Source organism: Ambystoma mexicanum, chromosome 12, assembly GCF_040938575.1.
Source record: "Ambystoma mexicanum isolate Mex_15411 chromosome 12, UKY_AmexF1_1, whole genome shotgun sequence".
Classification (NCBI taxonomy): Eukaryota; Metazoa; Chordata; class Amphibia; order Caudata; family Ambystomatidae; genus Ambystoma; species Ambystoma mexicanum.
This window is the reverse complement of record NC_090936.1, coordinates 509,442,365-509,468,407: the sequence shown is the minus strand read 5'-3', so window position 1 is coordinate 509,468,407 and position 26,043 is coordinate 509,442,365. Positions and strand designations below refer to the sequence as shown.

At 47.7% G+C, this 26,043-nt stretch overlaps 1 protein-coding gene across 3 annotated transcripts in view; it reads right to left on the bottom strand.

The window, feature by feature from the left end:
• The window catches only part of LARGE1 (LARGE xylosyl- and glucuronyltransferase 1), a 1,248,067-nt gene that overhangs the window by 237,180 nt on the left and 984,844 nt on the right, over positions 1 to 26,043 (bottom strand). For all 3 annotated transcript variants that reach the window (XM_069628785.1, XM_069628786.1, XM_069628784.1), the window contains 2 exons: positions 7,987 to 8,099; positions 5,140 to 5,265 (listed from right to left, as the gene is read on the bottom strand). In XM_069628785.1, coding sequence (XP_069484886.1) covers positions 5,140 to 5,265; positions 7,987 to 8,099 — 239 coding nt within the window. The remainder of the gene's footprint in view (positions 1 to 5,139; positions 5,266 to 7,986; positions 8,100 to 26,043) is intronic.

Sequence of the window (26,043 nt, the reverse complement as noted above, 5' to 3'; positions counted from 1 at the left end):
ATGAAAATACGGCACCAGTTCTCCTAATGGCAGCAGATGCACACGCATATTATCAATTTTCATAGTGGACTAGTGAGTGCAGATTGCAATTCCCCAGAACGACACAATGTGTGCACATTATTCCCCTTGCAAGGGCCAGTGGTGCTTTCCAATGGCAGCGTTGAAGATAGGAAACTACTGCGGGTGGTGGTGAAGGAGCTGCATGGCTGCTGCAGGCGACTACCTCATGCACCGCAGATCAGTGAATCAATGCAGGAGAACCGACTTCTGCCACCTGCCTCTGCATTTGCATCTCCGTTGCCGCTGTATAAGGCACGCAGCAGACTCTGCCCCCAATCCGGCCTGTCCTTAAAAGGTGCACATAGGAGGTGTTAACATGTGAGATTCATATGTGCCCTTGGCAACCGTGGAAATTTCAGCACGCATCTTGGTGAGGTGTGGGGGCATCATGAGAAGTCGGATACCACCTGCACTGTAGGGATAGAAGTAGCCCCATCCATGCACTCAGATGTTGCAATGCGTATCCAAGTAATAGGCTGGTATCAAAAACTCCTCACTTCAAGTTTGCCTGTGCGGGAAAATGGGATGTAATCCTGTTACCAGCAATTTTCCCGGACCAGCAGGTGGGGGTTCACTGATTTACCTCCAGCCAAGAGCAAAAACAACCAGTATTTCTGGCACCAGTGTTACTGGTGCCGGAAATACCACCAATCCCCTCCATGGAGTCTTATTGGACTCCATGGAATGGGGATTTATCACTCTTTCTGCTACCTGTAATATCCTGGAAATTTCAAGATATCAGGTGGCGGACACGGTAGGGTCAGTTTGCTGGCATCCTGCCGGAATTACCGGCGGCATACCAGCAAACTTGTAATGAGGAACATACTCTGTAAACCACTCACAGAATTCCAATCTCTGCCCCAAACCCAGCCCGTTACATAAACTCCTACCCCTAATACTACCAACCCTCAACTCACTACCAAATACGACGGATCCCACCCCCCTAGTTAACGAATATAATAATAAAACTATGACAAGCGTTAGACACTATTGCCCCTCTAAAAATGAGAACAATTAAATCCAGAGCACATCTGAACTCTTGGTTCACCCACACCTCAAAACTCTGAGAAAGGAAAAAAGAAAATGTGAAGTCACCTGGAGACAGATACCTTCCAATGTAAACAGAGCCAACCGTATCAATATTTCAACCATGTACAAGAATGAAATACTTTGCACTAAGCAGGAAACGTACAATAGGATCCTGCAAGCTTACTCAAGCACAAAGGAACTCTTTGTTATCTTAAAAGAACTTGAAACCCCGATCCGTGTGCCTGACAATTGTGTAAAAGACAAAACGTGGTGTTCCAATATACAGAAGGCCCTCGCTAACAAAATCACCACTCTCCAGGATAAAATTGCCAATATAAAACTAAACATACCTAACATGACCACATAGGTTAGCATTGCATTGCTTCCACTTAAACCAGCACAACGCTTTAGTTTTGCCAACGTCTCAATCCTCGAGGTTGAAAAAATCATCCTCTCTCTGAAACCGTCTAATTGTCAGGGAGATAAATGCCCAGCCCAAATCATTAAAGATGTGGCTAGAGACCTGGCACCCTTCATCTTGAAGCTAATCAATGCCTCATTCTCTACTGGCATCATCCCAAGCAATCTAAAGGAGTCCTGGGTACTCCCACTCGTCAAAAAACAGTCATTAGATCCTTCTATACCTACCAATATAGGCCAATAACAACAGTGCCATTCCTTCTAAAAAATGTAGAGAGGGTGGCTTATCTACAAACTCAGAGAGAATTAATAGAACATCCTCTAACCGGCCCACCAGAATTGCTAATGCAAAATGTTTGATCGTACCAAGGTTCAAATTGACAAAAGCTGGAGGCAGCAGCTTCCCAGTCAAAGCTGCACAGCTCTGGAACTCCTTACCCCCTTTTCTGAGGGTGGACCAAACATACCCGAACTTCAGACATAACATCAACTGGTTCAAAGAAAACAACCACTAAATGCATGTCAGCCACTGTCCTACTATCCCCACTCCTTTGCACTGTAAATAGACACCACCACGCCTATATCGTGTGAACCTCTCTTTTTATGTTAGGTCTTCCGACTATGCTTACTGTATTGTATACAACCTGCTGTTGTATTCAAACCTTTGACTGTATTATAATTGCGCAACCATGGAACCTTGTAACCTTAAGCTGAAAGTATTCATGTACCCTGAGCCCTGATACCCTCGGGTCTGGCTCACATTACAAATAAATAAACAAACAACCAAACAAACTTTGAGACCAAAGGTGGAAGAGTTCTGGCTTGAAGCGCTGGCGTTCTCCAGTAAGTGTATTTACTTACTTTTTTTTTTAAATCCCCAAAACGAGAAAGATGTATTTTATTACGCAGTGCAAGACAAGGTTGCAAGTAGACCTGTGTGAATCTTCCAAAATTCCCCTCTGCAAATCTCCATGGGCACTGAAGTTGGATTTGTGTGCACCCGTGGGTGCATCGGGACAGATGAACTTTCTGAATGAGATCGGAAGCCGACGCCCGGATTCAGTGCTCACACGAGGCTTCAGCTCAGATTGTGATCTTCACGATGGATTTGGGACAGTTTATAGACTGAAAGCGAGTTCAGGTGCTTACATAAGGAAATTGCAGCTTTCTGTTTCCTTTGTGGGTTAAGTTTGGCTTCAGGAAGATGAGGCGGGTATGATGTGCACCTCAGTGATCAACAAGGCCCTGCAAACAATATTTTCCCAGCATGCTCCAAACACTTCGACCCCTCCCTCAAAGAGAGCTAATACGTTTAAAAACAATGCACGTGCTTCTGCCAGCTGCTGAGCTAAACCAAGTTGTGTGGGAGGGCTCGTTCAATTAAGCCCCCTCTGCACATGTTTTCCCTCCATCAAGGCAGGTGGTGTGTTGTGCTACGCGCCTAATCACCCTGCCCCTAACGGCACTGCCTGAGCGATCAGCAAGACCCGGCAAACATCTTTTCCCCAGCAGGCCCCACAACATGTTCGTTTTCTCTCAGATTGTACCAACAAATGTAAATGAAATTCGTTTACTCTCGTCATATATTGCACTAAGCCAAGTTGTGTCTGAGCACACAATCAATTAAGCCACAGCAACACAACATGTGCAAGCAAGTTGATGGACCCGGCAGACAATGTGAACTCAGTCTCAAACAAAGTCGCTATTTTGCCTATAAGGAAAACAGATAATTCCTCTAAAAAATATTTGCAAAATCAGTAAAAATATAAAAGGAAATTATATTCTGCTCAGCAGTGCCTAAAGTCACTTGACTCCTAAAATCAATTCCTAAAAGTGCTGCCTAGAGTAGCACTGTCCAGCTCTCAAACAGCAAGACACATCCCATCCCTCCCTCCCCGAAAGATTCCCAAGTGCCGAGGACGAGTATTCTCGTCCTGTTTGCATAGACATGCATAATAGCCCAGCAATTAAGGGGTTAAGAGCGGAAGAGGCCTTAAATAGACATGTGATCTGTCCGCTCCAAACTCTATTACCGGCATCACTTAAACGTTGCAGCCACTTAACAAATCCCAAATGCAGTGGCGATTCAGGTTTCAGCCAAATGGAGTCAACCAGGATTCATTCCCAGATCCAAACCTCTTCCACATAAAATGGATACATTACCTGCAAGAGAAGATAAAGGCATTGTATGTCGCCTTGCAAAGGTAAACTCCAGGCCGTGGCCTAAACCACAGAATTACATGAACCGTTCCTGAACTTTGGGTCCTTAGTACTCCTCGTCCTGCATCTTCTCAGGCTGGCAGTGCCACCCTCTTCCTAAAACGTTGCTATGAGTAGAGCAGAGCTGGCAGCTGCTAGGAGGAAGGCTGAGCATGGCCGGGTGCACAAAAACCTTGCACGTTCTGCATGCCACTGCGCGGGAAGCAGGGCAGACCCATATGCTGGACTGGAGCCAAAAATGAATAACCAATCAAACTTTTGCATATCCAAGAGAATGATGGATGTTGGTCACAAACAAGAAGCTAACGGGATGTAAAGCACTCAACCATGATGTCATTCATACCGCAAAGTGACTTCTGCTCCCTGTCATCGCAGAGAATGCCAACCCTGCTGCACCACACAACATGTACTGCATGTCTTTGCTCGCTGGTGCCCCACGGGGATGGTGTCCCACCGGGTACCTCACTGCGCTGTGATTTGCACCCTGACACCTCTGCAATGTGTGTGACTAAAGGGAAAACCCCTTCTGGGTTCGGACCCAGGGTTTAATATATTGTAACAGAAAAGGTGTCCTACCCATTCAATTCTTTATGCATCAGTACTGAGTCATTCGTGCAGAGCAATTTAACAACCCAACCAAATAGATGTCAAACAACAATACACTACAGCTTTACACCCATCTTAGATCCCACAACCCTGGCCAAAGGATCTAACACCAGGGGCACATGATTGTCACTTCTAACCCCAAATGTCTCCTTCCTCCCGACACCAAACACCTGGAAACTCGGCTGGATGTAGGGTTTGGAGTACTTTTGGTTGTACCCATCAAACCAATAGCCAAACTATCCACCCCATCCCATTTCAGATTTACCAGCACTCCGAGAGACCATGCAAATGACACTAGTGTGCAGTACAAACCCCCAGTAAAATAACATAACATGGCCCTCCTGATTTAACAATGTGGCCTAACTCACCCTTTTAATCATCTCAGTCACCTGTCAAGCTTCATAGCTATGCAATAAATATGCATTGAAAAACCACTGGCATCTTAAAAGCACATCAATTGGATACATGACCAGTACATATAGGTAAGTGAACACATTACTAAACCTTTAGAACTCAGGATAACTCTAACAAGAAAATATATGACCGCAGATTTGAGGATGGAATTGGAATTTGTCACTGGACGCATAATTAAAATACAATGGGGGAGATTAATATAAACCAATAGCATAAGGCGGGGGGGGCACAGAATAGCATTTCCACTTTGGGTTCATATTGTTTATATGCAAAATCAGTGTAATTTTAATATTCTGTTATCTCTGCTTTCAACAAGAGTTTCATCAATCCTTAGCAAGCAGCTGTAGTACTCATGTCCACAATAAGGCCAGAACACGCGCACTCACTCACCTTTAGGTCCGATACGTCACGGTAGCACTTCTCGGAGCGGGTGTGATCCGATAGCTGGACGTTCCAGAAGCATGGGAGCTGGTAGACCAGAAAGGGGTTCTGCTTGATGACCGCGTTGAAGATGTCCTGTAGGGGGAAGGCAGGGACAGGTGCTTAGACATGGCTCTGCAGTGCTATTAAGCATAAGCGAGAAAGGATTTGAACAATCAGTCCAATGTTTAGGTTTCAATGTCAGCTAAGAGAGGGGGCTAGACCAAAAAGGGATTTTTAAGGAGTAGCTGATCCCAAATAAAACTAGAAAGTACTAATATAGTGACCGAGCAGAAGAGCGGAGGCAAACGGTGAGTATTCTTGTTTTAATGCCTGCACTGTGGTCTCCTGCCTAGTATCATACAGCTCAGCAAATACCCCTAGTAACAACTAACACAAGCCTTTTGTGGCATTATAGAAGTTTTGCAATTGCCTGATCATGTGCTGCAGAAGCCCTAAATAACCCTTTGCTTTCATCTGTTTTGCTGCCAGAATTAAAGCCAGTAGGTTGAGTGTGCTTTGTCAAGCTCACCAAAGCAATTTGTTTGGAAGGGTCTTATAGGGTGTCTGGTCATTGGAAGTGCGAGATGGGTCACTTATGTAAAGAGTGCCTTCTCTATGTTTATCCCTGGTCCAGTGAACCTTCTCTGTGAAGTTTTCTTAGCCAAGTCAAACTCACTAGAGGGCCTATTGAGTTTCGGAGAGGACCAATATCTGCCACACTTTGTAATACGTTGTACAGCTCCAGCCCGCTAGCCATACTAGAGTTTCTTACAAGCTCATCAACTCATCCCCACATTATTACCATAGTCCTCCCGATATCACCTTCACACCCTGCTGAACTACATTCCCTAAACTCCCCGCTGTTCATGGAGTACTGGCATAATTGATGGCATGGTCTAGCTGAAATGAGGATGCAAGGGGTGGATGTGCTGAACAGATGCATGTGCCTGGAGAAATATTCACCAAGGAGCCAGTAACTGTGGCCCGTTACTATACTCATGCACCTCAGGCTTCAACTCAGGGTCAGACATTATTGGCTCAGAAGTGTTAGCCAGTAATTTGACATTGGAAATGTATGGGGCCAGAAACCACCAATGTTCCTCAGAATGTAGCAAATGACCATTCTTTGAAGGCAGGATTTGAAGCACCCTCAAAAGAGACCGCTCTCGCTGTTGTCTAACTCTGAATGCCCCCTCCTTTTCTGTCATCTTCTCTCCTGCTCCCACCTATGCTGCCGCCTCTGTTCTGCTACACTCTCTTGTTCTCATCCCTCATTTCCAATTTCACCACTTTGTACGAAACTCGTGGCTTTGCCAAAAAGCGGTCTCTGTCTTATGCAACCACTTGACTTCGGTCATGACCTACGACCCACTAGGAAATGCAACAAAAGGCCAAGTTAAAGGTAATGATTATTTGTGGTGCAAGCACCTATATGTGCTAATCGTACCATTGAGCCCGGAGCCAGTCTTTCTGCAACGTCCCGTACATCTTAACCCACAAGTCGTGCGCAGATCAAAAACAAGATTTATTAACTGGCTTTATGGTCAATAACTCTATATTGTGAGTGTTACACACTTGAAAAATAACAAACGAAAAGTAATACAAACAATGGTTCTATTAATGCATAGACCCGCAAAGGGATCCAATCCATATTCATGCATGAAAGTCCTTAATGCTTTTTACTGCAGAAAAGTGCTAGGGAATCTGATCTTTTGTTAAATTTAAGAGTTCTTGATGAGGGGTTCGAGGAAGATTGCATCCAATTTCCAAGCAACTATGCATGTTTTGCTGTTGAACCTCATGTGAAGTGATGTTGTAAGAAAGTTCATCTGCCAGGGAACCCCGGAGAACCTTGGAAAGACAATGAATGACAAGAGGGGTGAGAATGGAGTCCATTCAATCACTGACCTAATTCTCGAAAGATTACCTGCAGGATACAAGTTGTTAGGACGGTGGGAGCTTAGTCTTTAAGCACAGTCATTACTTGCCTCCTAGCCTTTACAGACATCGGGAGACTAAGACACGTGGTATCGCTCATGAGGGTTGACTTGCTCGGCTGGCTTCAGAGAGAGTGACAAGCAGTTTCCAATAGCTCGGCTCCTCAAGCACTGATTGTAATTAATTGATCTCCGATAACAGGACAAGCTATTCCCACACGGCCGAATTAATACTTTCGGACCCAACAAAGCTTTGTCCCATTGACTCTCCACAGAAGTAAAATCCATTGCAGCTCATCAAGCAGCAGATAGGACCTCCATATCATTGCCCCTTGAGTTTTCACTGGTTGAGAAACCGCTCTTGATTTTGAGGTAACAAAAGAAGGCAAACAGTTGCTTTCATCACTAACGACATCAACTCTGTTCAATAACCTGCAGTGGTTTTATGTACACTCAATGTTTCACCCCATCCCCCGCAAACGCCTTCTAAAGGATGGATGAACCCAGCACTTGAAGCCGTCCCAGACACTATCTAGGGAACATCTGTGGTAGTTGATGTATCCTGCCTCCTGCAGGATCTACCCTGGGCCAGTAACAACAAGGAGCAGGAACCAGGCTGACCCAGGTATGTAGAAAGTAGAAACACGCTTTATTGTCTTGGTTACAGGTTCAGATAAGAATATAGGAGAGAGAGATCCTAAGAAGCTTCTACCCTGGTTCCCTGCCCAGCTCCAAGTTCCCAAACGTCTCCATTAGAATCCCCAGGTGCCCCAACACTCCAGGCTCCCCTAGCATTCCAACAAAGCTCTTACACTGACTCAGACCTCATTCATACTTATGCAGTATACTACAGTAGTCTCATCCACACTACCCGTACCTGATCGGCCAGGGATGTGGACAGCATGCTCATCAGCTCCCGCTCCGCCGTCAGCCGCCACATCTGCTCCCATTTCATCTTGCGTAGCTTATCCAACAGCAGCAGAATCACACCTTGCAAGAAAAGAGAAAAGACAAGGGTACATTAAAAGATCGTATGGACACCTACAACGGCAGGGACGGGCAGATGCAGAAAGTGTCAGTCTGGGATACAGGTTCAGGGAGAACCCGGGGTTGAGGATTTCAGCAATACTTACAACGCATGCCCATCGGTGGCGCCATCTCTGAAGGAACCTTTGGGCCCTGATTTTAATTACGTCTGCCATTATATCAAATGAAACATTACTTAGTATAGAAAATAATGAAATGCATCCAATACTAATCAGCGGCATCATAGTCCTTATCCCAGACACCTTCTCAAGGCGTGCCCCTTACCCCTGCACTCTGGAGCCTAGCACGTTGACCAGCCAAGCCCAATAGATACACTTGCCTCACTAATCGTACCCAAGTATATCCCAGCTACTAGAGCCCGTAGACTACCTTAGAAACACGGGCACTTACCTCAGCACAAATAAACATCAAATATCCATTTTAAAAATCCAAACACATTGCCACAACAATAACCAAATAAACATGTGGCTCCTCTCCATCATGAAAAAGGTCAACCTATGATCCATTATTAAATAAAAGGACCTATTTGGAAATCGGGGAGGCTGGCAAGCAGATCTCAAAAGCACGTACACATCCCATTCCCCAACAAGCCACAAACCTGTTCCAGTTATTAAAGCTACCACATTTGCACTGGACCCCTGCCAGAGCCACGTAACGAGAATGGTGCACGCCCTCACCCCAAACACTGGCTTAATATTCAAACCACCTGCCCACAGATTGTTTACCCACTTATTTAAAACAGCCCACTCAGGCAAAACAACGATGCATGTTCTTGACCCCCCCCCCAAAAAAAAATCATATCTATACATCTATCCTCTGGTTTAAATAAAAGCAATCAGAAGTAATTACATTTATTAAAACAACACTGTATATGGTCAGCGTCCACCTTGTGCCAAACCTCCTATTTATTGGAAAAAATCCTTGAAATGGAAGCAAACCAAAAACTCCAGCATGGTCAGATTGCAAACAATCTCCCAAAAGACAGCCATTTAGGTTTCTGTCCCCTCACCTCCCGAACGCATAAACCTCACCCCTGTCACGATTATAGTTAGCATCCTCAATGCGTCACTCCCACAACAGAGACCACAACATTTACTTACAAATACTCAAAGGAAGAATGGGCCTGGCAGGGCGAGTACTAGCTTAGGCCCATCCCTCACAAAACAGGACCCAAAAAAGGATGCTGGGTCGACACAAATCTGATAATCTAATGCCGACCTATAGAATCACCAAAGGCTCTGTCTGCTACACCGTTCCATTTAATATATATGTGTTGTCTATTGGAACACTGGTCAGAGATTGTAATCGCTCCATCCTCCAATTTTTATTTATTTATTGAGCATTTGTATGATGAATATACAGCAAGAAGTGTTTCCAGGAGCCACAAGGCAAAAAAAGAGGCTGTGCGGGGGGGGAGGGGGAGCAGAGGAGAAAATAACGGTCCTACTAGGCCTTGTGACATTCAGATCGTGCAAGTGCAGTGTCAAGAAGTGCAGGGGGAGGGTGCAGGTCAGGGGGTAAGGGATCAGATAAGGGAAAGGGGGAGGAGGAGCAGTGCAAGAGGGAGGGCCCCAAGGGCTGGGCAAGTGCTATGGGGAGCACAGGAAGGCAGGTTCCTGGGGAACAATGGATAAGGGTCAAAAGTGAGAGGACGGGGTGGACCAGACTCCGTGACTACTCAGGAAAAGGGTGCCCAAGGTCAAGTGCTGGTTATGGGGTGCTGGCGTAACTGATCGAGGCAGGCCTGGCCCCTTTAAGACTCATAAGGGACCAGGCAACCAGTCAAAGCGACAGGGGACATTAGTACGGGAGGAGGAGAAAAGGAAAGTCTTGAGAAGCTTCTGGAACTTAAGGAGAGCTGGCTCAAGTTTAAGAGGGGCAGGGAGGCTTTTGCAGAGGGAGGCTCCTGCCAATGAATAAGATTTACCCCTCCCCCACACTCTCTGCTTGGAGAAACGTCTTATCTGCAGAGAGTTGGAGCTATAGGACCTAAGGACTCTAGCAGGGAGGTATATAGGGAGAGAAGGTTGGATGTAGGTGGTCCCAGGCCATAGAAAGCGTTGTGGGTGATGCAGAGGGTCTTGAATTTGATCCTTGCATCCACCGGGAGGCAGTGGAGAGATTTTAGGGCTTGAGAGATGCAGTCCCTGGGCTTGAGTCCAAGGATAAGTCTTGCAGTCCTATTCTGGATTATTTGAAGAGGACGGAGGGAGGAAAGAGGCAATTGAGGAAGATGCTGTTGGAGTAGTCTAACCTGGAGAGGACCAGCACTCAGGAGACATTGAGTTTCTGGGGGAAGGTGAGGAAAGGAAGAAGCTGAAAGGGAGCCTTCTTGGCAAGGTATGAGGTAAGAAGGCGAGCAAGGAGTATAAGATGACATCCAGGTTTTCTACCTCACGGGAGGGTGAGGGGAGTGGACCCAAGGAGGGCAGCCAGAGAGTAGGAGGGAGGGGGCAGGAATCCCAATGAGGAGGATCTCGTTCTTACTGGCATTAAGGCAGAGATCGTTAGCAGCACACCATGCCTTAATAGCAGTCAGAGAATCAGGAATGAGAGAGGAAGGAGGCGGGGTATAGGAGGGAAGCTTAAATGGTGGCTGTGTGTCATTAGTATAACACTGGAAATGAGGAGAGAAGGTGGAGATTAAGTGGGCAAGAGGGGAAAGGTAGATGCTGAAAAGCCACAGAGAGAGGATAGAGCCCTGTGGGATGCTGCAAGTAAAGAGTGAGGTTGAGGAGAGAAAGGGGCCCAGTTGAACCAGGGGGGGCGATCAGACTGGAAAGAGGTGCACCAATCCATTGCCCAGTCCATGATGCCCAGGGTATCATGGAGCAGATTTATGAGGGGGGCATGGTTAACTGTGTCGAAGGCAGAGGACAGATTGCGGGAGTGTTGGAGTTGAGATTTAAGAGCAAGTCTTCATGAGTGTTCAGGAGAGCAGTTTCCGTGCCTCTGGCTTGTCTGAAGCCAGACTGGTGGTCATGGAGACAGCCAACAGATTCAGTGTGATGGATTAGTTGGGCGATGTCTAACTTTTCCAAGAGTTTTCCCAAAAAGGTGGTAGTGGAAATTGGGTGGTAGTTACCTGGGAAAGAAGTGTCCAGAGATGGCTTTTTTTGGGAGGGGTTGCAAGGGAGTGGGAAGGAACCAGTTGCAAAGGAGTGGTTGTAGAACTCAGCCAAGGAGGGAGCAAGTGAGGCAAGGTTGTCCTTGATAGTTCTAGAGGAGCAGGGAAACACCTGTTTAGAGGAGACTTTCACAGAGCAGACTGTCTTGGTTACCTTATCCGGTGTCATAGGTGAGGAGGAGAGTAGGGGGGGAAAAGAAGGGGAGAGGGACCAGGAAGGCCTGTGAGCAGATGGAGGAGGGAGAGGGTTAGAGGGAGAGGGTTAGAAGAGAGCAAGGACAGGATGTCCTAAGTTTTGGTTGTTAAGTGGGAGGCCAAAGCCATGCAGAGGGCCTTGGAAGGAAGGAGGAGACGTGGAGATTTCAGTAGGAATGGCAAGCTCCTTACAGATTTTGAAAGGTTCAGCCATGTTGTTGGTGGCCCCAGAGATGCAGGCTTGGATATGAGCCCATTTTTGGGGTGGATGGAGTGTCTGTATTGCCTTTGGAGAAGATGACAGGCCAGTTTGTCGGAGGATGTGCTATAAGCCAACCACTTCCACAACTCTGCACTTGCATTTCAGCGAGGCTAGGTCATAATCATACCAACAGCCCAGTAGTCCTGTAGATGATGGCGAGAGTGAGCGAGAGGGTAGGAGAGATGCAAAGTTTCCAAACAAGGCATTCAAAGGAAGAGTAGGATTGAGTGGGTTTGATAGAAGCAGGAAGTCATTCAGGGAAGACAAGAGTCACTCTACTTCCAGACCGGTTAGGCCTGGGCTTGGAGAGGATATTGTAACCCTCAGGAAGGAGAGTATTTATAGCAGTGACAGAGCTGGCATTGAGCCACATTTCAGTGAAAGAGAGGACGTCAAGGTCTTCAAGGAGGTGACAGATGTCAGAGGAGTGTTTAACAGCAGGGCGAGAGTTGAGGGTAGCTAAGTGAAGCTGGTTGCCACCTTTAAAAGTACATAGATAACACGAAACATCATGATATACAAACAGTACTAAGAACATACAGGATTTAGCCAAATGCTCGGCTGCAAACATGTGCGGATGGAGACTAATGCCTATGTCTCAATGACAACAATATGTCATTCTTGACCAAAACCGAATATAACCAACACCCTTTTGCTACTCATCAAGTAACTGATTTTCACCCACTTACTAGAAATAAACCCTCACTTAAATAAAATCACTCAGTCTCACGTTCAATGTTCAGATCAGATTTGTGGCCCTTATTTCTGGAAAGCAACAAGATCATGTTTTGTGGTAGGACAAAGCCATGCAGAGGGCCTCGGAAGGAAGAGGAGATGTGGAGACTACAGTAGGAATGGCAAGTTCCTTACAGATTTTGACAAGTTCAGCCGTGTTGTTGGTGGCCCCAGAGGTGCGGGCTTGGATATGGGCCCATTTCTTGGAGTGGATGAAAAGTCTATATTGCCTTTGGAGCAGGCGGCTGGCTAGTTTGGGAGAGGATGTGCTAGAAGTCAACCACTTCCACAACTCTGCACTTGAATTTTAGCAATAATGGATTTTCACCCACTCTCTATAAATAAACCCTCACTTAAATAAAATCCCTTCATCTCACGCTCACTGTTCAGATCAGATTTGTGGCCCTTATTTTTGGAAAGCAATAAGATCATGTTTTGGCACCCTGAATCTTCTGGGCAAGCTAGTAGGACAGCCTCTGAAGCACCGAATGTCCCCCAGTAGAACCTTTAAACATGCTCTTTCCTACGAGTCTGGGGCAGAATCAGAGAGGTTTACTAACTACTGAAAAAGTGCTCACACTTATAACAAGACTTAAAAGCAGGGACAACACCCATCCTACACTGTGCTAATATTCAGTAGCATCACACAAAAAGTGTTGCACAAAGAAACATGCATTCTTAAACCCAAACCCACCTATAGTTAACCACTCAGGTCACTGAAGCCTACCTCATTCAATGACAACATCCTACCCTCTGCCATCATGAAACTAGTCTCAGGATCTGCTCTTACTCTCTTCTCCAAATAGTCAATGCCTTGCTCAATCAGGGCATCTTCCTAAGCACCATGGAAAGCGTATTAGACCGAACACTCAAACACCTTTGCCAGCTCTAGACAACCTTGGCAATGACTAGTCAACCACTAGTCTTCAATTCATTGGTAAAACCACTCAGCAACTCCACAGTCGGATTAACCAACAGGGCTTACTCAGTGACTTCCAAATTAGACCGAGTCAGATGCAGCACTGAACCTGCCACCATCCAGGTCATAGATGGACACAGGTGAATCCTGCAAATTAACAAGGGGGTTCTGGGAGTCCCTCTGCTAGACATTAGTCATGTTTACATGTCTGGGGTTGCTGTTGGTACTCTTGTTCAGAGGAGAATTGCCTAGTATTTTTGTGCTGGACTGCCCTAGGACAGGGCAAAGACTGATTTATTTTGGATATTTTTCCTCTGTGAAAGATAGTGAGCTAAAGACTCTGGGTAAGTCTCTCGTAACCAGGACTAATGTCTGTCAGAGGGACTCCCAGGACCCCCCTTGTTAATTTACAGGTGATTCCTACCACTTGATCCTCTTTGACCTCTCTGCCGCATTTGACACAATGGAACACTTAACACTTACAAGCCTACTTTCAGACTAATGGGATTCCCAGGCACGGATTTCCACTGGTTCGCCTCCTACCTCTCAGCTAGGTACCAAGCAGTCCAGACGGGTAACTTCAGATGTGACTGTCACTTGGTCACCTGTGGAGTCGAACAGGGATAAAATACTCTCTGCAATGATCTTCAATCCATATATGGGTAGACTCTGGTCATGTTTCAATGAACCTTTCATCTCACTTCACCAATACGCTGATACTTCTAACTCACAGTGAATTGTACTGAAGACATTTCATCCCTGCGGAAAAGCCTCACCTCCATCCAAGCCGTGATGGCAAGCACCTTCTTGGAACTCAATCCTATCAAAATGGAATTCATACTATTAGGGCATTCATCTAAACAAGAGGCCACCCATTGGTAGATGCATGACCTGCACCTTGATGGATTCCCACTTCAGTTGGCCCCATAAACCAGATCACATCGGCTCATTATTGCCAGCCATTTCTCCTTTCAGCACCATATCATCAAAAAAAGCCCAATCCTCATGGGACCAACTAGCACTCTTACAGAATATAAAATGCTTCCTCCCATCTCAAGATTTCAGAACCATGGTTCAGGTCCCGGCAATCCCACACCTCAATAGAATGAACTCCCTCCTCACTGGCACCAAGTCAAACTGGCCATGCCTAAGGCCTTCAACACTTTGCAGCATACCTTAAAATGGACACTAAGAAATTGGACCACATCTTCCCCATCCAAAAAGAGCTACAGGACTACCCATACCAGCCAGGATACTCTTCAAAACTACCTGTGTCACTTATAAGGCCGCTACTGCTCAAACTCCAGTCTACCACGCCACAAAGCCTGCCGGCTTAGGAAGTATGTGCTCCTTTTGTGGGTCTTGAGACTAAACTGGCACACAAAAAGAAAAACAGGAAACAGTTCTTCTCTTGCTACTCCCCATCCCACTGACACCATCCCGGTCACAAGCCGGACCACTCCTGCAGTTCAAGAAGGAACCTAAGACCCTGCTCTCAAGGGAATATACAGGGGTAATTTAGGAACAGCAGCTCATGGGTATACTCTATTTCTGCAGTATGGGATACCAAAGCTGCAATAAGCTCGGACCTTGCTTCCGCTAACCTTGGTTAAGCCCAAATTACTTGCACAATGCTCCATTGTTTTCTCGCTAGATTTGCACTACAACAACTCAAATATAAATTCAAATATAAAACCAAGGAAAGTGTCCATATGAACTCTCTCAATGGTCGTAAGACATGAACTAAAATGTGACGAGTCAAGTGCAAGTTCACTACTGACCAGTCTAGTTTAATTGAGTTTTATTTTTTATGATTGCAGAAATGAGAAATAGAGAATTGTAAAAGTTAAAGCTTTCAAAAAGTTTGTAAAAACTAAATGAAATAAAAAAAATATATATATGTATATATATAAAACTACCAAACGAGATCCTTCTTGACGACACCATATATTGTGTAGCACAATTCTCCTTCAGTTTAGTGTTGCTTACGGTGTGTTTCACCACCCACCTTTGCAATTCACTCCCAGTATCCAATGAAAATGGACTTACTAACAATTCAAATGAAACTGAAGATTGGGCTGTTCAAACAAGCTTAATGCCACCCAATTCCAGTTCAACATAGACCTGGTCACCCCGCCCTTTAATCCCATGCCTTAACTCCCCCACTAAGGTCCTATCCTACCATTTGATGCCAAGCATATGCACTTCATCTACTACATACTATTGTGGGCTGTGAGGCATTGCCATTCTCACCATCAAAGAATATACAAACAATTCCAACAGCAAACCTAACCGAAAAGCGGGTCTCCCTTAGCACCCAGGTGAAGGCAATGATGGAGATCTGTGAGGCATCAAACAAAACCCTGGGTGTTTAAGAAGGCGTGTAACAACTCAGCAGATCTGACACGACTGCCTTAATGATCGCCATCATTTCACTCCTGCACTCTCTATATTTCCATGGAGGGAAGGTCCGACTCGAAATGTGGATGCGGAAAAGTACCCTTTGACACAACTGAAGAATTTGACAACAACTGGATGCCACCCAACAGAGACTCCTGCATTTAAAGGGGACGATACGATAGGCTATCTGATTCTTAGTAGTGACTCAATGTTGGGCAAGGAGCGAAAGTCATTGTTATTTAAACTGGGTATTTGGCTGGACACTGGGAAAACAAACAGATACGTTTATAGTCTCTACAGGAGGATCCTGAGAACATGGAGTGATAAGTCAATCCAATCTCAGGGATCAGGCTGGGAACACGGACAGCTAAGTCGCCTTGAACACTGAGATGAGAATGGGACCAGATAAGGTAAGTCAGTTTGTTCACTGGGATGAGATTGAGACTTGAACAGGTAACACACTTGAGTTCTTAATATGAGACTAAATTGATGGACAGATAAGCGTGAGGATGAGAACATGGGCAGATACGAAGGTCGGATGTTAGGAATAAGACAGAGCATGAATAGACAGCTGGATCAATGAATGGGGTCTTTTGGAGTAGAATGAGAAAATTTACAAAGTAGTCAATGTGATCATGGTGACGAGAATGAGAGAACACAGATAATACAGTTGGGCCTGGAAGACTGAGAAGGTGGACAGCTAAGTCAATAGTGTGTTATGACAATTTTGAGAACCTTGCCGATCCGACCAGTTAGTTGCTGATGCCCTGTGAGCAGGTGACAACAAAAGAGGTGTTGACGGGTGGGGGTTGACTGCAGGAAAAAAAAACAGATGGATAGGGCAGAGAGAGACAAAAAGAAGTAGGGAGAGGAAGAGGGGATGGTGAGGGGGAGAGGAAGCGGCAGAAGGGGACAGAGAGCAAGAGATGGAGAGAGATATAGGGCTACAGAGAGAGCGAGCAATAGATGGCGATGTGGGAACAGGGAGAAAGAGGGGAAGAGAGCGAGAACAGAGAAGCAAGATTGAGACTTCTAATGTCCCACGCTATTCAAACGTCAGGTGGAGGGGGGCGGAGGGCCTTTTCCATCATGTGAGCTAAGCTGTGGAGCAAGGTACCTTGCTTTCAATTCCTGCTGCCATAGAGTATGCTGGATTTCCATAAACATGTTAGGACTTGGCTACCCCCTCATTAGCAATGAATTTGGTTGCCTTTTGTATCCTTGTCCGTCCTTGCAGCACAAAGCACTCGAGCAGTGGCGCAGCACTTCAGAAAGGTTTAAAATGCTTTTTCAGAGGCATGTTTAAGAAGCTAGAGGGCCATTGAAGAGAGATGCATGTAGTGGCTGCCTGATGCATTTACTGTGCATCACAAGAATTGCTTCATGCGAGCCGCTACGCAAGAATCCTCTGGTAGATTTGACACACTGGTATCATCAATCTCCTCCAATGGAAGTGGTTTGAAGATTGTGAATACTGGCTGTACGAGCAGGGGGATAATGGAGTCATATTAAGATGATTTAGGGTTGTTCATGAGGGATGGATTCCCACATAGTGGTCACTTTGATTCAGAGAACATAGGTGTTTGCAGGATTGCTGCATTGTGCCTGAAGAGTTATTACAGTTTCCATGTTTATCAGCTCATGGAATATCTGGAAGATCGCTCTTGATTGGTCGTGGCGTTGTTGTTATGCTTATCGAGATTAGACTTTTTAAAGCTTTTGACCATTTTGTGATAACCCCTCCGGCACCTCTTGCATCACATTCTGTCACTTTCACACCTAGATCAGAGACACTGACACTACAAGCTTTGTCCTGTCCTTTTTAGTTTAGCCAACAATTTGTGTACCATTTATTGCACTTTTCAATCCCCTGCACAGGGTTCTTTTCTTTTATCTAAGGGGAGCAACTTTGGGAATGCCTGTGTAATATTGTTGAGCGCATCATCTTATAGTCCCTCTGGATCAGAGGTGGTCACTGGGATTTTCCTGGATATGTTGTATGATGAATCAAACGCATCAGAACTTCATCGTTGAACTGTCGAATTAGAGTAGATTAAATGGTTGTTCTTGTGTACTGGAGGGGGTTGATAGAAAGGCTTTTATACGTGGAAAGAGAAAAAATGAGTAATCAGACCAGAGCGGAGGTACCACCAACAGGTTAGTGGTGGAGATGGTGTGTCCTTCGCGCGATCTGACTGAATGCCGTACTCACAGAGTGGATCTCCCTGGAAGTGGATTAACCTCAACAAATCATGCACTCGACTGGTCCATTATCACGTGCAAGAAGAGGGATCTGTTTGGATACGTTATAACTCGACGGGCAGTGTTGGAGGTTCCGTGTGCTCCCAGGTAGATGTGGCAGCCATAGGAGTGCCTTTCTGATGAGGGCAGGTCTTAGGGTAGGCATGCATGCCATATGTGGATGGGGCTCATCCTTGATAACTGTGGGCATGGATAAGACCTCTGATGGAGGAAAAACAAAATTAAACTGCTGCACAATAACCAGGTCAGTACCATGGCAGAACACTCCCACAGAGCCTCTGTTTTCTGCTGGTGCTGGACAAAACAAGCCAAACAGCAATCACGCCAAGACAAGGGATTGTTTGGTTATGGATGCCCTTAGTCTTAAACTGGGCCCCGACTATTTTGACTGCTGTATTAATAAGTGGGCTATTCCTAAGAGCTGTGAGTTGTTGCAGACCAAGGGCCTCATCACGAGTTTGGTGCTAACCCCGGCGGTATTACCGCTGGGGCAATTAGCCCTACCGTCAAATGGGTTTGGCGGAACGGTTAGTCCTCATTGCCCATTGGGCCCATTCGGGAATTTCCCATTCCCTATTGGGCCCAATGGGGAATGTTTGGCACTATTACCGCCGGTGGTATTAGCGCCGAAAATGGGCAGAATTGCGGCAGATTTGCCCCCAGCTCTGAGCTGGGGTCAAAATCCACCAATCCCGTGATTTGGAGGACCCTTAAATGCGGCGGCAATAGCGTTACCGCCGCACTTAACTCGTGATGACCCTGCAAGACTGAGAACAACAAGTTATTTTCTTACCTGGTAACGTTCTTTCGATGGGATGGTTCAACAACGTATTCCATATCTATGACATGTAATGTCCACAGCTGTGCTGCTTCGGAAAATCTTCGGCGTCTGCGACCTCAGTCAATGACGTCGATGCGCCGTCCCCGAGGACCTCCTCCGACGGCTGATGTCACCGGATGTGATAAGTAGGACGCACGACGCCCATAGCCTCAGTTGTAGTTTTTTCCCCCAGAACGTGTGCCACCAGTTTTCTGCCAGTCAGACACACAAGGCCTTGCGGAACGCAAGCTGCAATCGCAAAAGAAATTCTGCAGCGGGGAAGGTAGGGAGGGAGCGATATGGAATACGTCGTCGGACCATCCCATCGAAAGAAGGTCACCAGGTAAGAAAGTAACTTGTTCACTGAGGGGATTGGGTCCTCCGACGTATTTCATATCTATGACAGACTCCCAAAGCAGTACCAAGCAAGGAGGTGGGAAAAGAATTTAGAACACAAATTTAGCATGCCCAATCAAATTGCGGAATAAAGCACTGCCTTGCCAAAGGCCAGATCCTGCCCTCGGATGGAATCAAGGCAGTAGTGCCGTACAAAAGTATGTACTGAAGCCCTGGTGGCTGCATCACAAATGTGACGAATAGGAACATCCCTCTGCAGGGAAGTAGACGTAGCCACTCCCCTGGTAGAATGGGCCCGCAAGCCAGCCGGAGGGTCCTTACCCGCCAAGCGGTAACACTCGAAGATAGCTAAAATAATCCAACGAGACAAAGTCTGTTTCGTCACAGTTTGTACCAAACACTTTCCAGCGTAACCAATGAAAAGTTGATTGTCCACTCTGACCCGGGACAAGTGCGAAATATAAAAGCTCAACGCTCTCCTAGGATCAAGCCTATGGAGCCTCTCCTCTTCCTTACCAGGATGTGGAGGAGGATAGAAGGCTGGAAGAACAACCTTCTGGCTCAAATTAAATTCTGAAACCACCTTTGGAAGAAAAGAAGGACGAACTCTAAGGACAACCCTGTCCTTATGAAACACAGTGAAGGGTGGCTTAACTGAAAGTGCCTGTAACTCACTCACTCTGCGAGCGGAAGTAATCGCAACCAAAAACACAGTTTTCAGAGTTAACAGTCTCAAAGGGCAAGAATGCAAAGGCTCAAACGGAGCACCCATAAGAAACTTAAGAACAAGGTTCAAATCCCAACCGGGCACCAGAAAAGGTGACGGAGGGAACACATTAGTGAGCCCTTTCAAAAATTGAGAAATTAAAGGAATCTTAAAATGGGAACATTCTTCAGATGAGTGCTTAAATATGGACAGCGCTGCCAGGTAACCTTTAACGGTCCCCACTTGCAAGCCCCTGTGGGCCAAGGAAAGCAAAAAAGACAGAACCATGGGAATGTCACATTCAAAAGGATCCACATTCTTAACTCTGCACCAGTCGCAGAACTTTCTCCAACGGCAACGGTACAGAGACTTTGTTGCCGGCTGCCTGGCCGAGAGCAACACCTCCATCACGTCTTCAGGGAGGTCCCAATCCTTATACCCTTATACCTCAACCTTTCAGAAGTCAAGCGTGAAGGTTGAGGGATCTGACCTCTGGATGGAGAACCTGACCCCCCCTCCTGTGAGAGCAGATCGTCTCAGTAGGGAAGACGACGTGGAGGGCAGATGGACAAGTCGAGAAGGTCCGGGTACCACGTCCTCCGGGCCCACGCCGGAGCAATGAGGATCATCTGGGAACCGAACCTCCGTAACCTCCGCAGTACTTGCGGGATGACGGGGACTGGAGGAAACGCGTACAGCTGTGGGAATGACCACTCCACCACGAACGCGTCTCCTAAGGCTCCTTTTGGAGGAAATTCCCGCAAGCAGAACCTTTCGCACTTCCGGTTGACACTGGAGGCGAAGATATCCACTTGAGGGGTCCCCCAAAGGGCGAAGATCTCCAGGAGAATCTCCTGAGCCAGCTCCCACTCATGAGAGATCATGCTCTGCCTGCTCAGAGCGTCCGCCGTCCCGTTTTCGTCTCCAGCCAGATGAACGGCCGAGATCGAAACTTCCTGCTGGATGGCCCAGAACTCGAGCTGCATCGCCTCCCTGTACAGAGGAAGTAACCCTGCCCCCCCCCCCCGCCTTTTTGTTGAGGTAGTGCATGGCCACTGTGTTGTCCGTTAGAATCAGGACACTCTTCCATCATACAGTCAGTAGAAAAGCCTTCAGGGCAAGCCTGACGGCCCTCAGCTCCAACAGATTGATATGGAGTCTGGACTCCGATGGAGACCAACGACCGCTGACTGTCAACTCGTTGGCATGAGCTCCCCATCCCGTGAGGGATGCGTCCGTCACGATCGTCACCTCCGGCCAGGGCAGCCAAAATGGGGCCTCCTTCATCAGATTGCCTTCGACGGCCCACCACAGAAGGTCCTGGGCGACCGAGGGCGGCACCTGAACAGGGTCCGACAGCCTGCCGGAGGACAGACCACTGGAGCTTGAGTGCCCACTGCAAAGATCTCATCCGCAGACGAGCCTCTGGCACCAGAAGAATGCAGGATGCCATGAGGCCGAGCAGTCTCAAAAACTCAGACGTTGGGAGGTTCTGGGCAAGTTGAAACTTGTGCACCATCTGCTGAATGTGAAGAGCCCTCACCTGGGGAGGAAAACACTGCCCCAGGGATGTGTCTAGCACTGCTCCGATGTACTGGAGCCGCTGCGTTGGTGACAAATGGGACTTCTTTAAATTGAGGGAGAAGCCCAGCTTGTGAAGGGAGTGGCAGATGACGGAGAGATGATCAAGGACTTGCTCAGGAGAGCTCCCCCTGATCAACCAATCGTCCAGGTAGGGGTAGACATGAATCCCCCCTTTCCTGAGATGCGCTGCCACCACCACCATGAGCTTGGTGAAAACCCTTGGGCGGAGGTCAATCCGAACGGCAGGACCAGAAACGGAAAGTGCGAGTCGCCAACCGCGAACCTCAGGTAGTTCTTGTGCTTGCGATGGATCGGCACATGGAAGTAAGCGTCCTTGAGGTCGAGAGACACCAACCAGTCCTGAAGTTGAAGGGCATGGAGGACTTGAAAGAGAGTAACCATCTTGAACTTGTCCTTCCTGAGGAGTTTGTTCAAACTGCGCAAGTCCATGATGGGTCTCAATCCCCCGTCTTTCTTCGAAATCAGAAAATAAGGGGAATACCATCCCTTGTTCCTCTCCACTACAGGCACCAGTTCTATGGCGCCTTTCTCCAGCGGGGCTTGAATTTCCTGCGCAAGAAGCGGATCCGGACTCTTCAAAGAGAGGTTCCCAGGTGGATTGTCGTGAGGCCTCTGCCGAAAGGGAAGACAGTAGCCGTGGGTTATGATCTCCAGAACCCACACATCTAAAGTAATGGCTCGCCACTCTACAAGATGCTGCGCCAGCCTTCCCCCAACCGGCGAACCATGGGACCTGGCCTCATGACTGAGTGGTAGTGGCTGCGGCGTTGCCTGAGGGCAAAGAGGCAACTGCCCGAGCGGCCTTAGCACCTCGAGTACCCTTATTTCCACCTCTGGCACTCTTACAGTGGCCTCTTTGACTGCTAGCTCCTCTCGCTTTACTGAAGGACGAGTAATAGCAAAAGGAACCTCCCCTCCATTGCTCTCCCCTAGGACGAAAAGACGGAGGTTGTCGAACTGCAGCGCCCAACGACTTCGCTGCAGCTTTGGAGGTCTGCAACCTCTCAAGGCTCTCATCAGCCTTGCTGCCAAAAAGATGTTCACCATCAAAGGGCATGTTGAGGAGCCGGGACTGCACATCAGGAGCGAACCCAGACTTCCGCAACCACGCAAACCTGCGTATCACGGTGCTCGCCGCCATGGACCGGCTGACACAATCTGCCATGTCCAAACCCGACTGAACGGCCTCACACATGGCATCCTTGCCATCCTGAACCTTAGAAAGGAAACCATCCCGTTCGTCCCCTTCGGGAATATGTTCAGCCGATAATACAACACAGTTCCACAGAGTGTGTGTGAAACGAGACAAGGCACATATGGAGTTGGCCGCCTGAAGCGCCATACCCCCTGAAGAAAACACTTTCTTCGCCCAGCCGTCAAAACGTTTGTCGTCCCTAGCGAGATGGTAGGATACGACGCCTGCTTTGCCGGGGGCGTAGCCGCCTGCACGCGCTGCTGGCTGGACGGTATTTTCGCGACAAATACTTGTCCACTGCCGGGAGACACTCCGGAGCAGTCCAAGCCGCCGCCACCCTTCTCTGCAGAGCCATATGAAACAGCAATAACGGGTCAGTGGGGGGACCAAGATCAAGGATGTCCGTGAGATCATCCTGAACGAACTCCCCTGGGGGAGCCGACCAACCTAAGTACTCGGTGACCCGAGACATAAGGCGCCGATATGAAGAATCGGCATGAGTGCCAGGCTGCGGCCTACAAAACTCCACCTTCGGAGAGGTGTCCAGTCCACTAGCATCATGCAGTGACTGCCTCAGGTCATCAAACTGGCTATGGCCCGAGATAAGCTCATCTGGTACTGTAACCGGAACCAAGCCTTCGTCAGAGCCTTCATGACTCTCTGAAATGTACTCCAGGCGGTGAGAGGAAGACATCTGGGGACCAAAGCTGTGTCTGACCTTAGCCAGAGCCTTTTTAGGGGCTAACCCCATGCCACGAGGCCCCTCCTACACCACCGCCTTGAAATGCGTTGAGGGCGCCGAACGAGTCGGTGCCGGCATCGACAGAAACGGCGTTCAGCGAATCGGCGTCAACGTCAGCTGTAGCGCCGCCAGCATCAATGGTGTCGACACAGGCCTCGAAGCCGGAGCTCCGAGCGTGTCTCTCGATGACCTAGGCGCCGACAGCGTCGACGACCCTCTCGGAGGCGGAGCCTCGAGAGAAATCGTCGACGACCTCGGCACCACAGGCTTCGACATCTTCTTCAAAGACGGCACAGGATCACACGGTCTCGAGCGCATCGAGGACCGGAACCTGGAACGGGCATGGCGAGAACAGCTACCCTTGTCCGAGCGTGAACTCTCCCGGGAGACGTGCCGACCACCCGAGCCCGAAGGCGTACTAGTGGTGTCTCTCGACTGGTGCCAACCGACCCCACTCGGAGGCACGGACGGACCGGTGCCCTGCGATTCAAGAATCGCTAGCATCTGCTTCCCGAAGGAAGCCCATTCCTCCGGTGTCGCTTGCATGGTGGGATAAGCGACCCGCCGACGGGCGGAGTCCTCAGAAGAGGACGGGGAAGGCGACCAATGCCGGCGCTTCTGGGAATGCCTCGAAGAGGCGGAGGAGTGACGAGACTGACTCCTGGAAGGAGACCCACTGGACTTCCGAGGATGACGCGGAGAGTCGCCTCTTGAGTCATCCGTCGAAAGCCCCGCAGACCTCGACTTCCGGGGCTTAGACACCCGACCTACCGACAGCTTCTTCTTGCGTTCCCGCAAGGCCTTGGCCGTGAGCGACTGGCAGTCGACACAGTCGTTCGTATCGTGGGCCTCCCCGAGGCACCAGAGGCAGGCGTCGTGCGAGTCCATGACCGACATCTTGGACCCACAGTCCCTGCATTTCTTGAAGCCCAGACGCAGGGTTGAAGTCGAAGTAGACATCGCCACGAACAGGTCTTCACAAAAAACCGAACAGGTTCAACGAACCAAGAAGAAAACAGCAAACTCCAAAGAGTCTAGGCGTACCGAGATTCACAAAGCGAACACGTTCGCGGAAAAAACGGAACTGAGGCTATGGGCGTCGTTCGTCCTACTTATCACATCGGGCGACGTCGGCAGTCGGAGGAGGTCCTCGGGGACGCCGCATCGACGTCATCGATGCAGGATGCAGACACCAAAGATTTTCCGAAGCAGCACAGCTGTGGACATTACCTGTCATAGATATGGAATACGTCGGAGGACCCAATCCCCTCGAAAAGCTATGTTTGTAATTATTGTGGAGTATTGAAATTTCATGCTATAATTTTTATTCATTGTGTAATTATTCTTCATTCGTTCTGAGTTTATTGTATAATGTATGAGTTGACTTAAGGATTTTATATTAAATAAAAATGCTCGGCCAAGACTGAACTAATTCCCAGTTCACGGGCAACTAAGAAACCCTTTGCCATGGTAGTGTATTTTTTTTTTATGATACATAGTGACCAATGACTCCTGTAATTTCAAAGCCATTTACTATCAATACATCACCTGCCTCTATGCTATAGTGAGGGAGGAACTTACTAAGCCCACTGTAGCTCAAGTAGGCACCAAAGTGTCCCTGCCCATAGGCTGCGAGGGCTTCGCCAGATTGGGGACAAACAGGTCCCCGCCAGGGCTTCACCCAACGGGGCTCATACGTCTTTATAAATGCAATGCACAGACTACTTTATTTTTTTTTATCAAGACCAAATTAACAGTGAATGAGAAATAAACAGCTTATTTGAATTCAGTTCATCATATTTTTGATTTAGAATTTAGAAACCTGCAGGGATGAGCCCCAAAGCTACCAGAATTGTAGCATACAAGCATTCATCTCTTACCAGGGCCTGCTCATACTGACCACTCATGCACAGAATACATATTAGCTCCCAGCGTGCATGCCTCTCTGCCACAGGCATCTATGAGCTAGAACACGGGGTTGTAGCCGTTGGCTCCCCAGATGTTCTGGACTTCAAATCCTCTCAGCCGTGGTCAGTATAGTCAAAGGACAGGGGTCCTGGGAGTTGTAGTCCAAAACATCTTGAGCTGGGAGATGTTGGAAGGCTCACCCAAGTCCAGACATAGGCAAAGCAGCCCCAGAAGGCCCTATAATGACTATATACTCCTGACTGGACCACTCAGATCCCACACCTCCATAAATAAAACAAAACATTACAACAGATAGCTATGTCACTGATACAAATTAAATCTGTTAAATGGATATAAGCTACCCAATGTTTGAAGTTGGCGCTGTGAAGTATTGCTTTAGTGGGAGTTAAGGTTGCATGTTTGGATGAGGTCAAAAGTTAAATAGGTTAACATGTTCTTATTTCCGTATGGAAAGTGTCAGGTCAAACTAACTGACTACTGTAACACTGTAAGATACAGGAAGTCATCAACTGGCAAAGGCTAGGGCTGGGGCAGCCAGTGTAACCTGGGCTAGAGCTCAGCCAGGGCCAAGCCTGGGGGTCTGGTCTTGCTCTGTGGCCCAACACGGACCGAGCCAAAGCTGCGTGGTGGCTG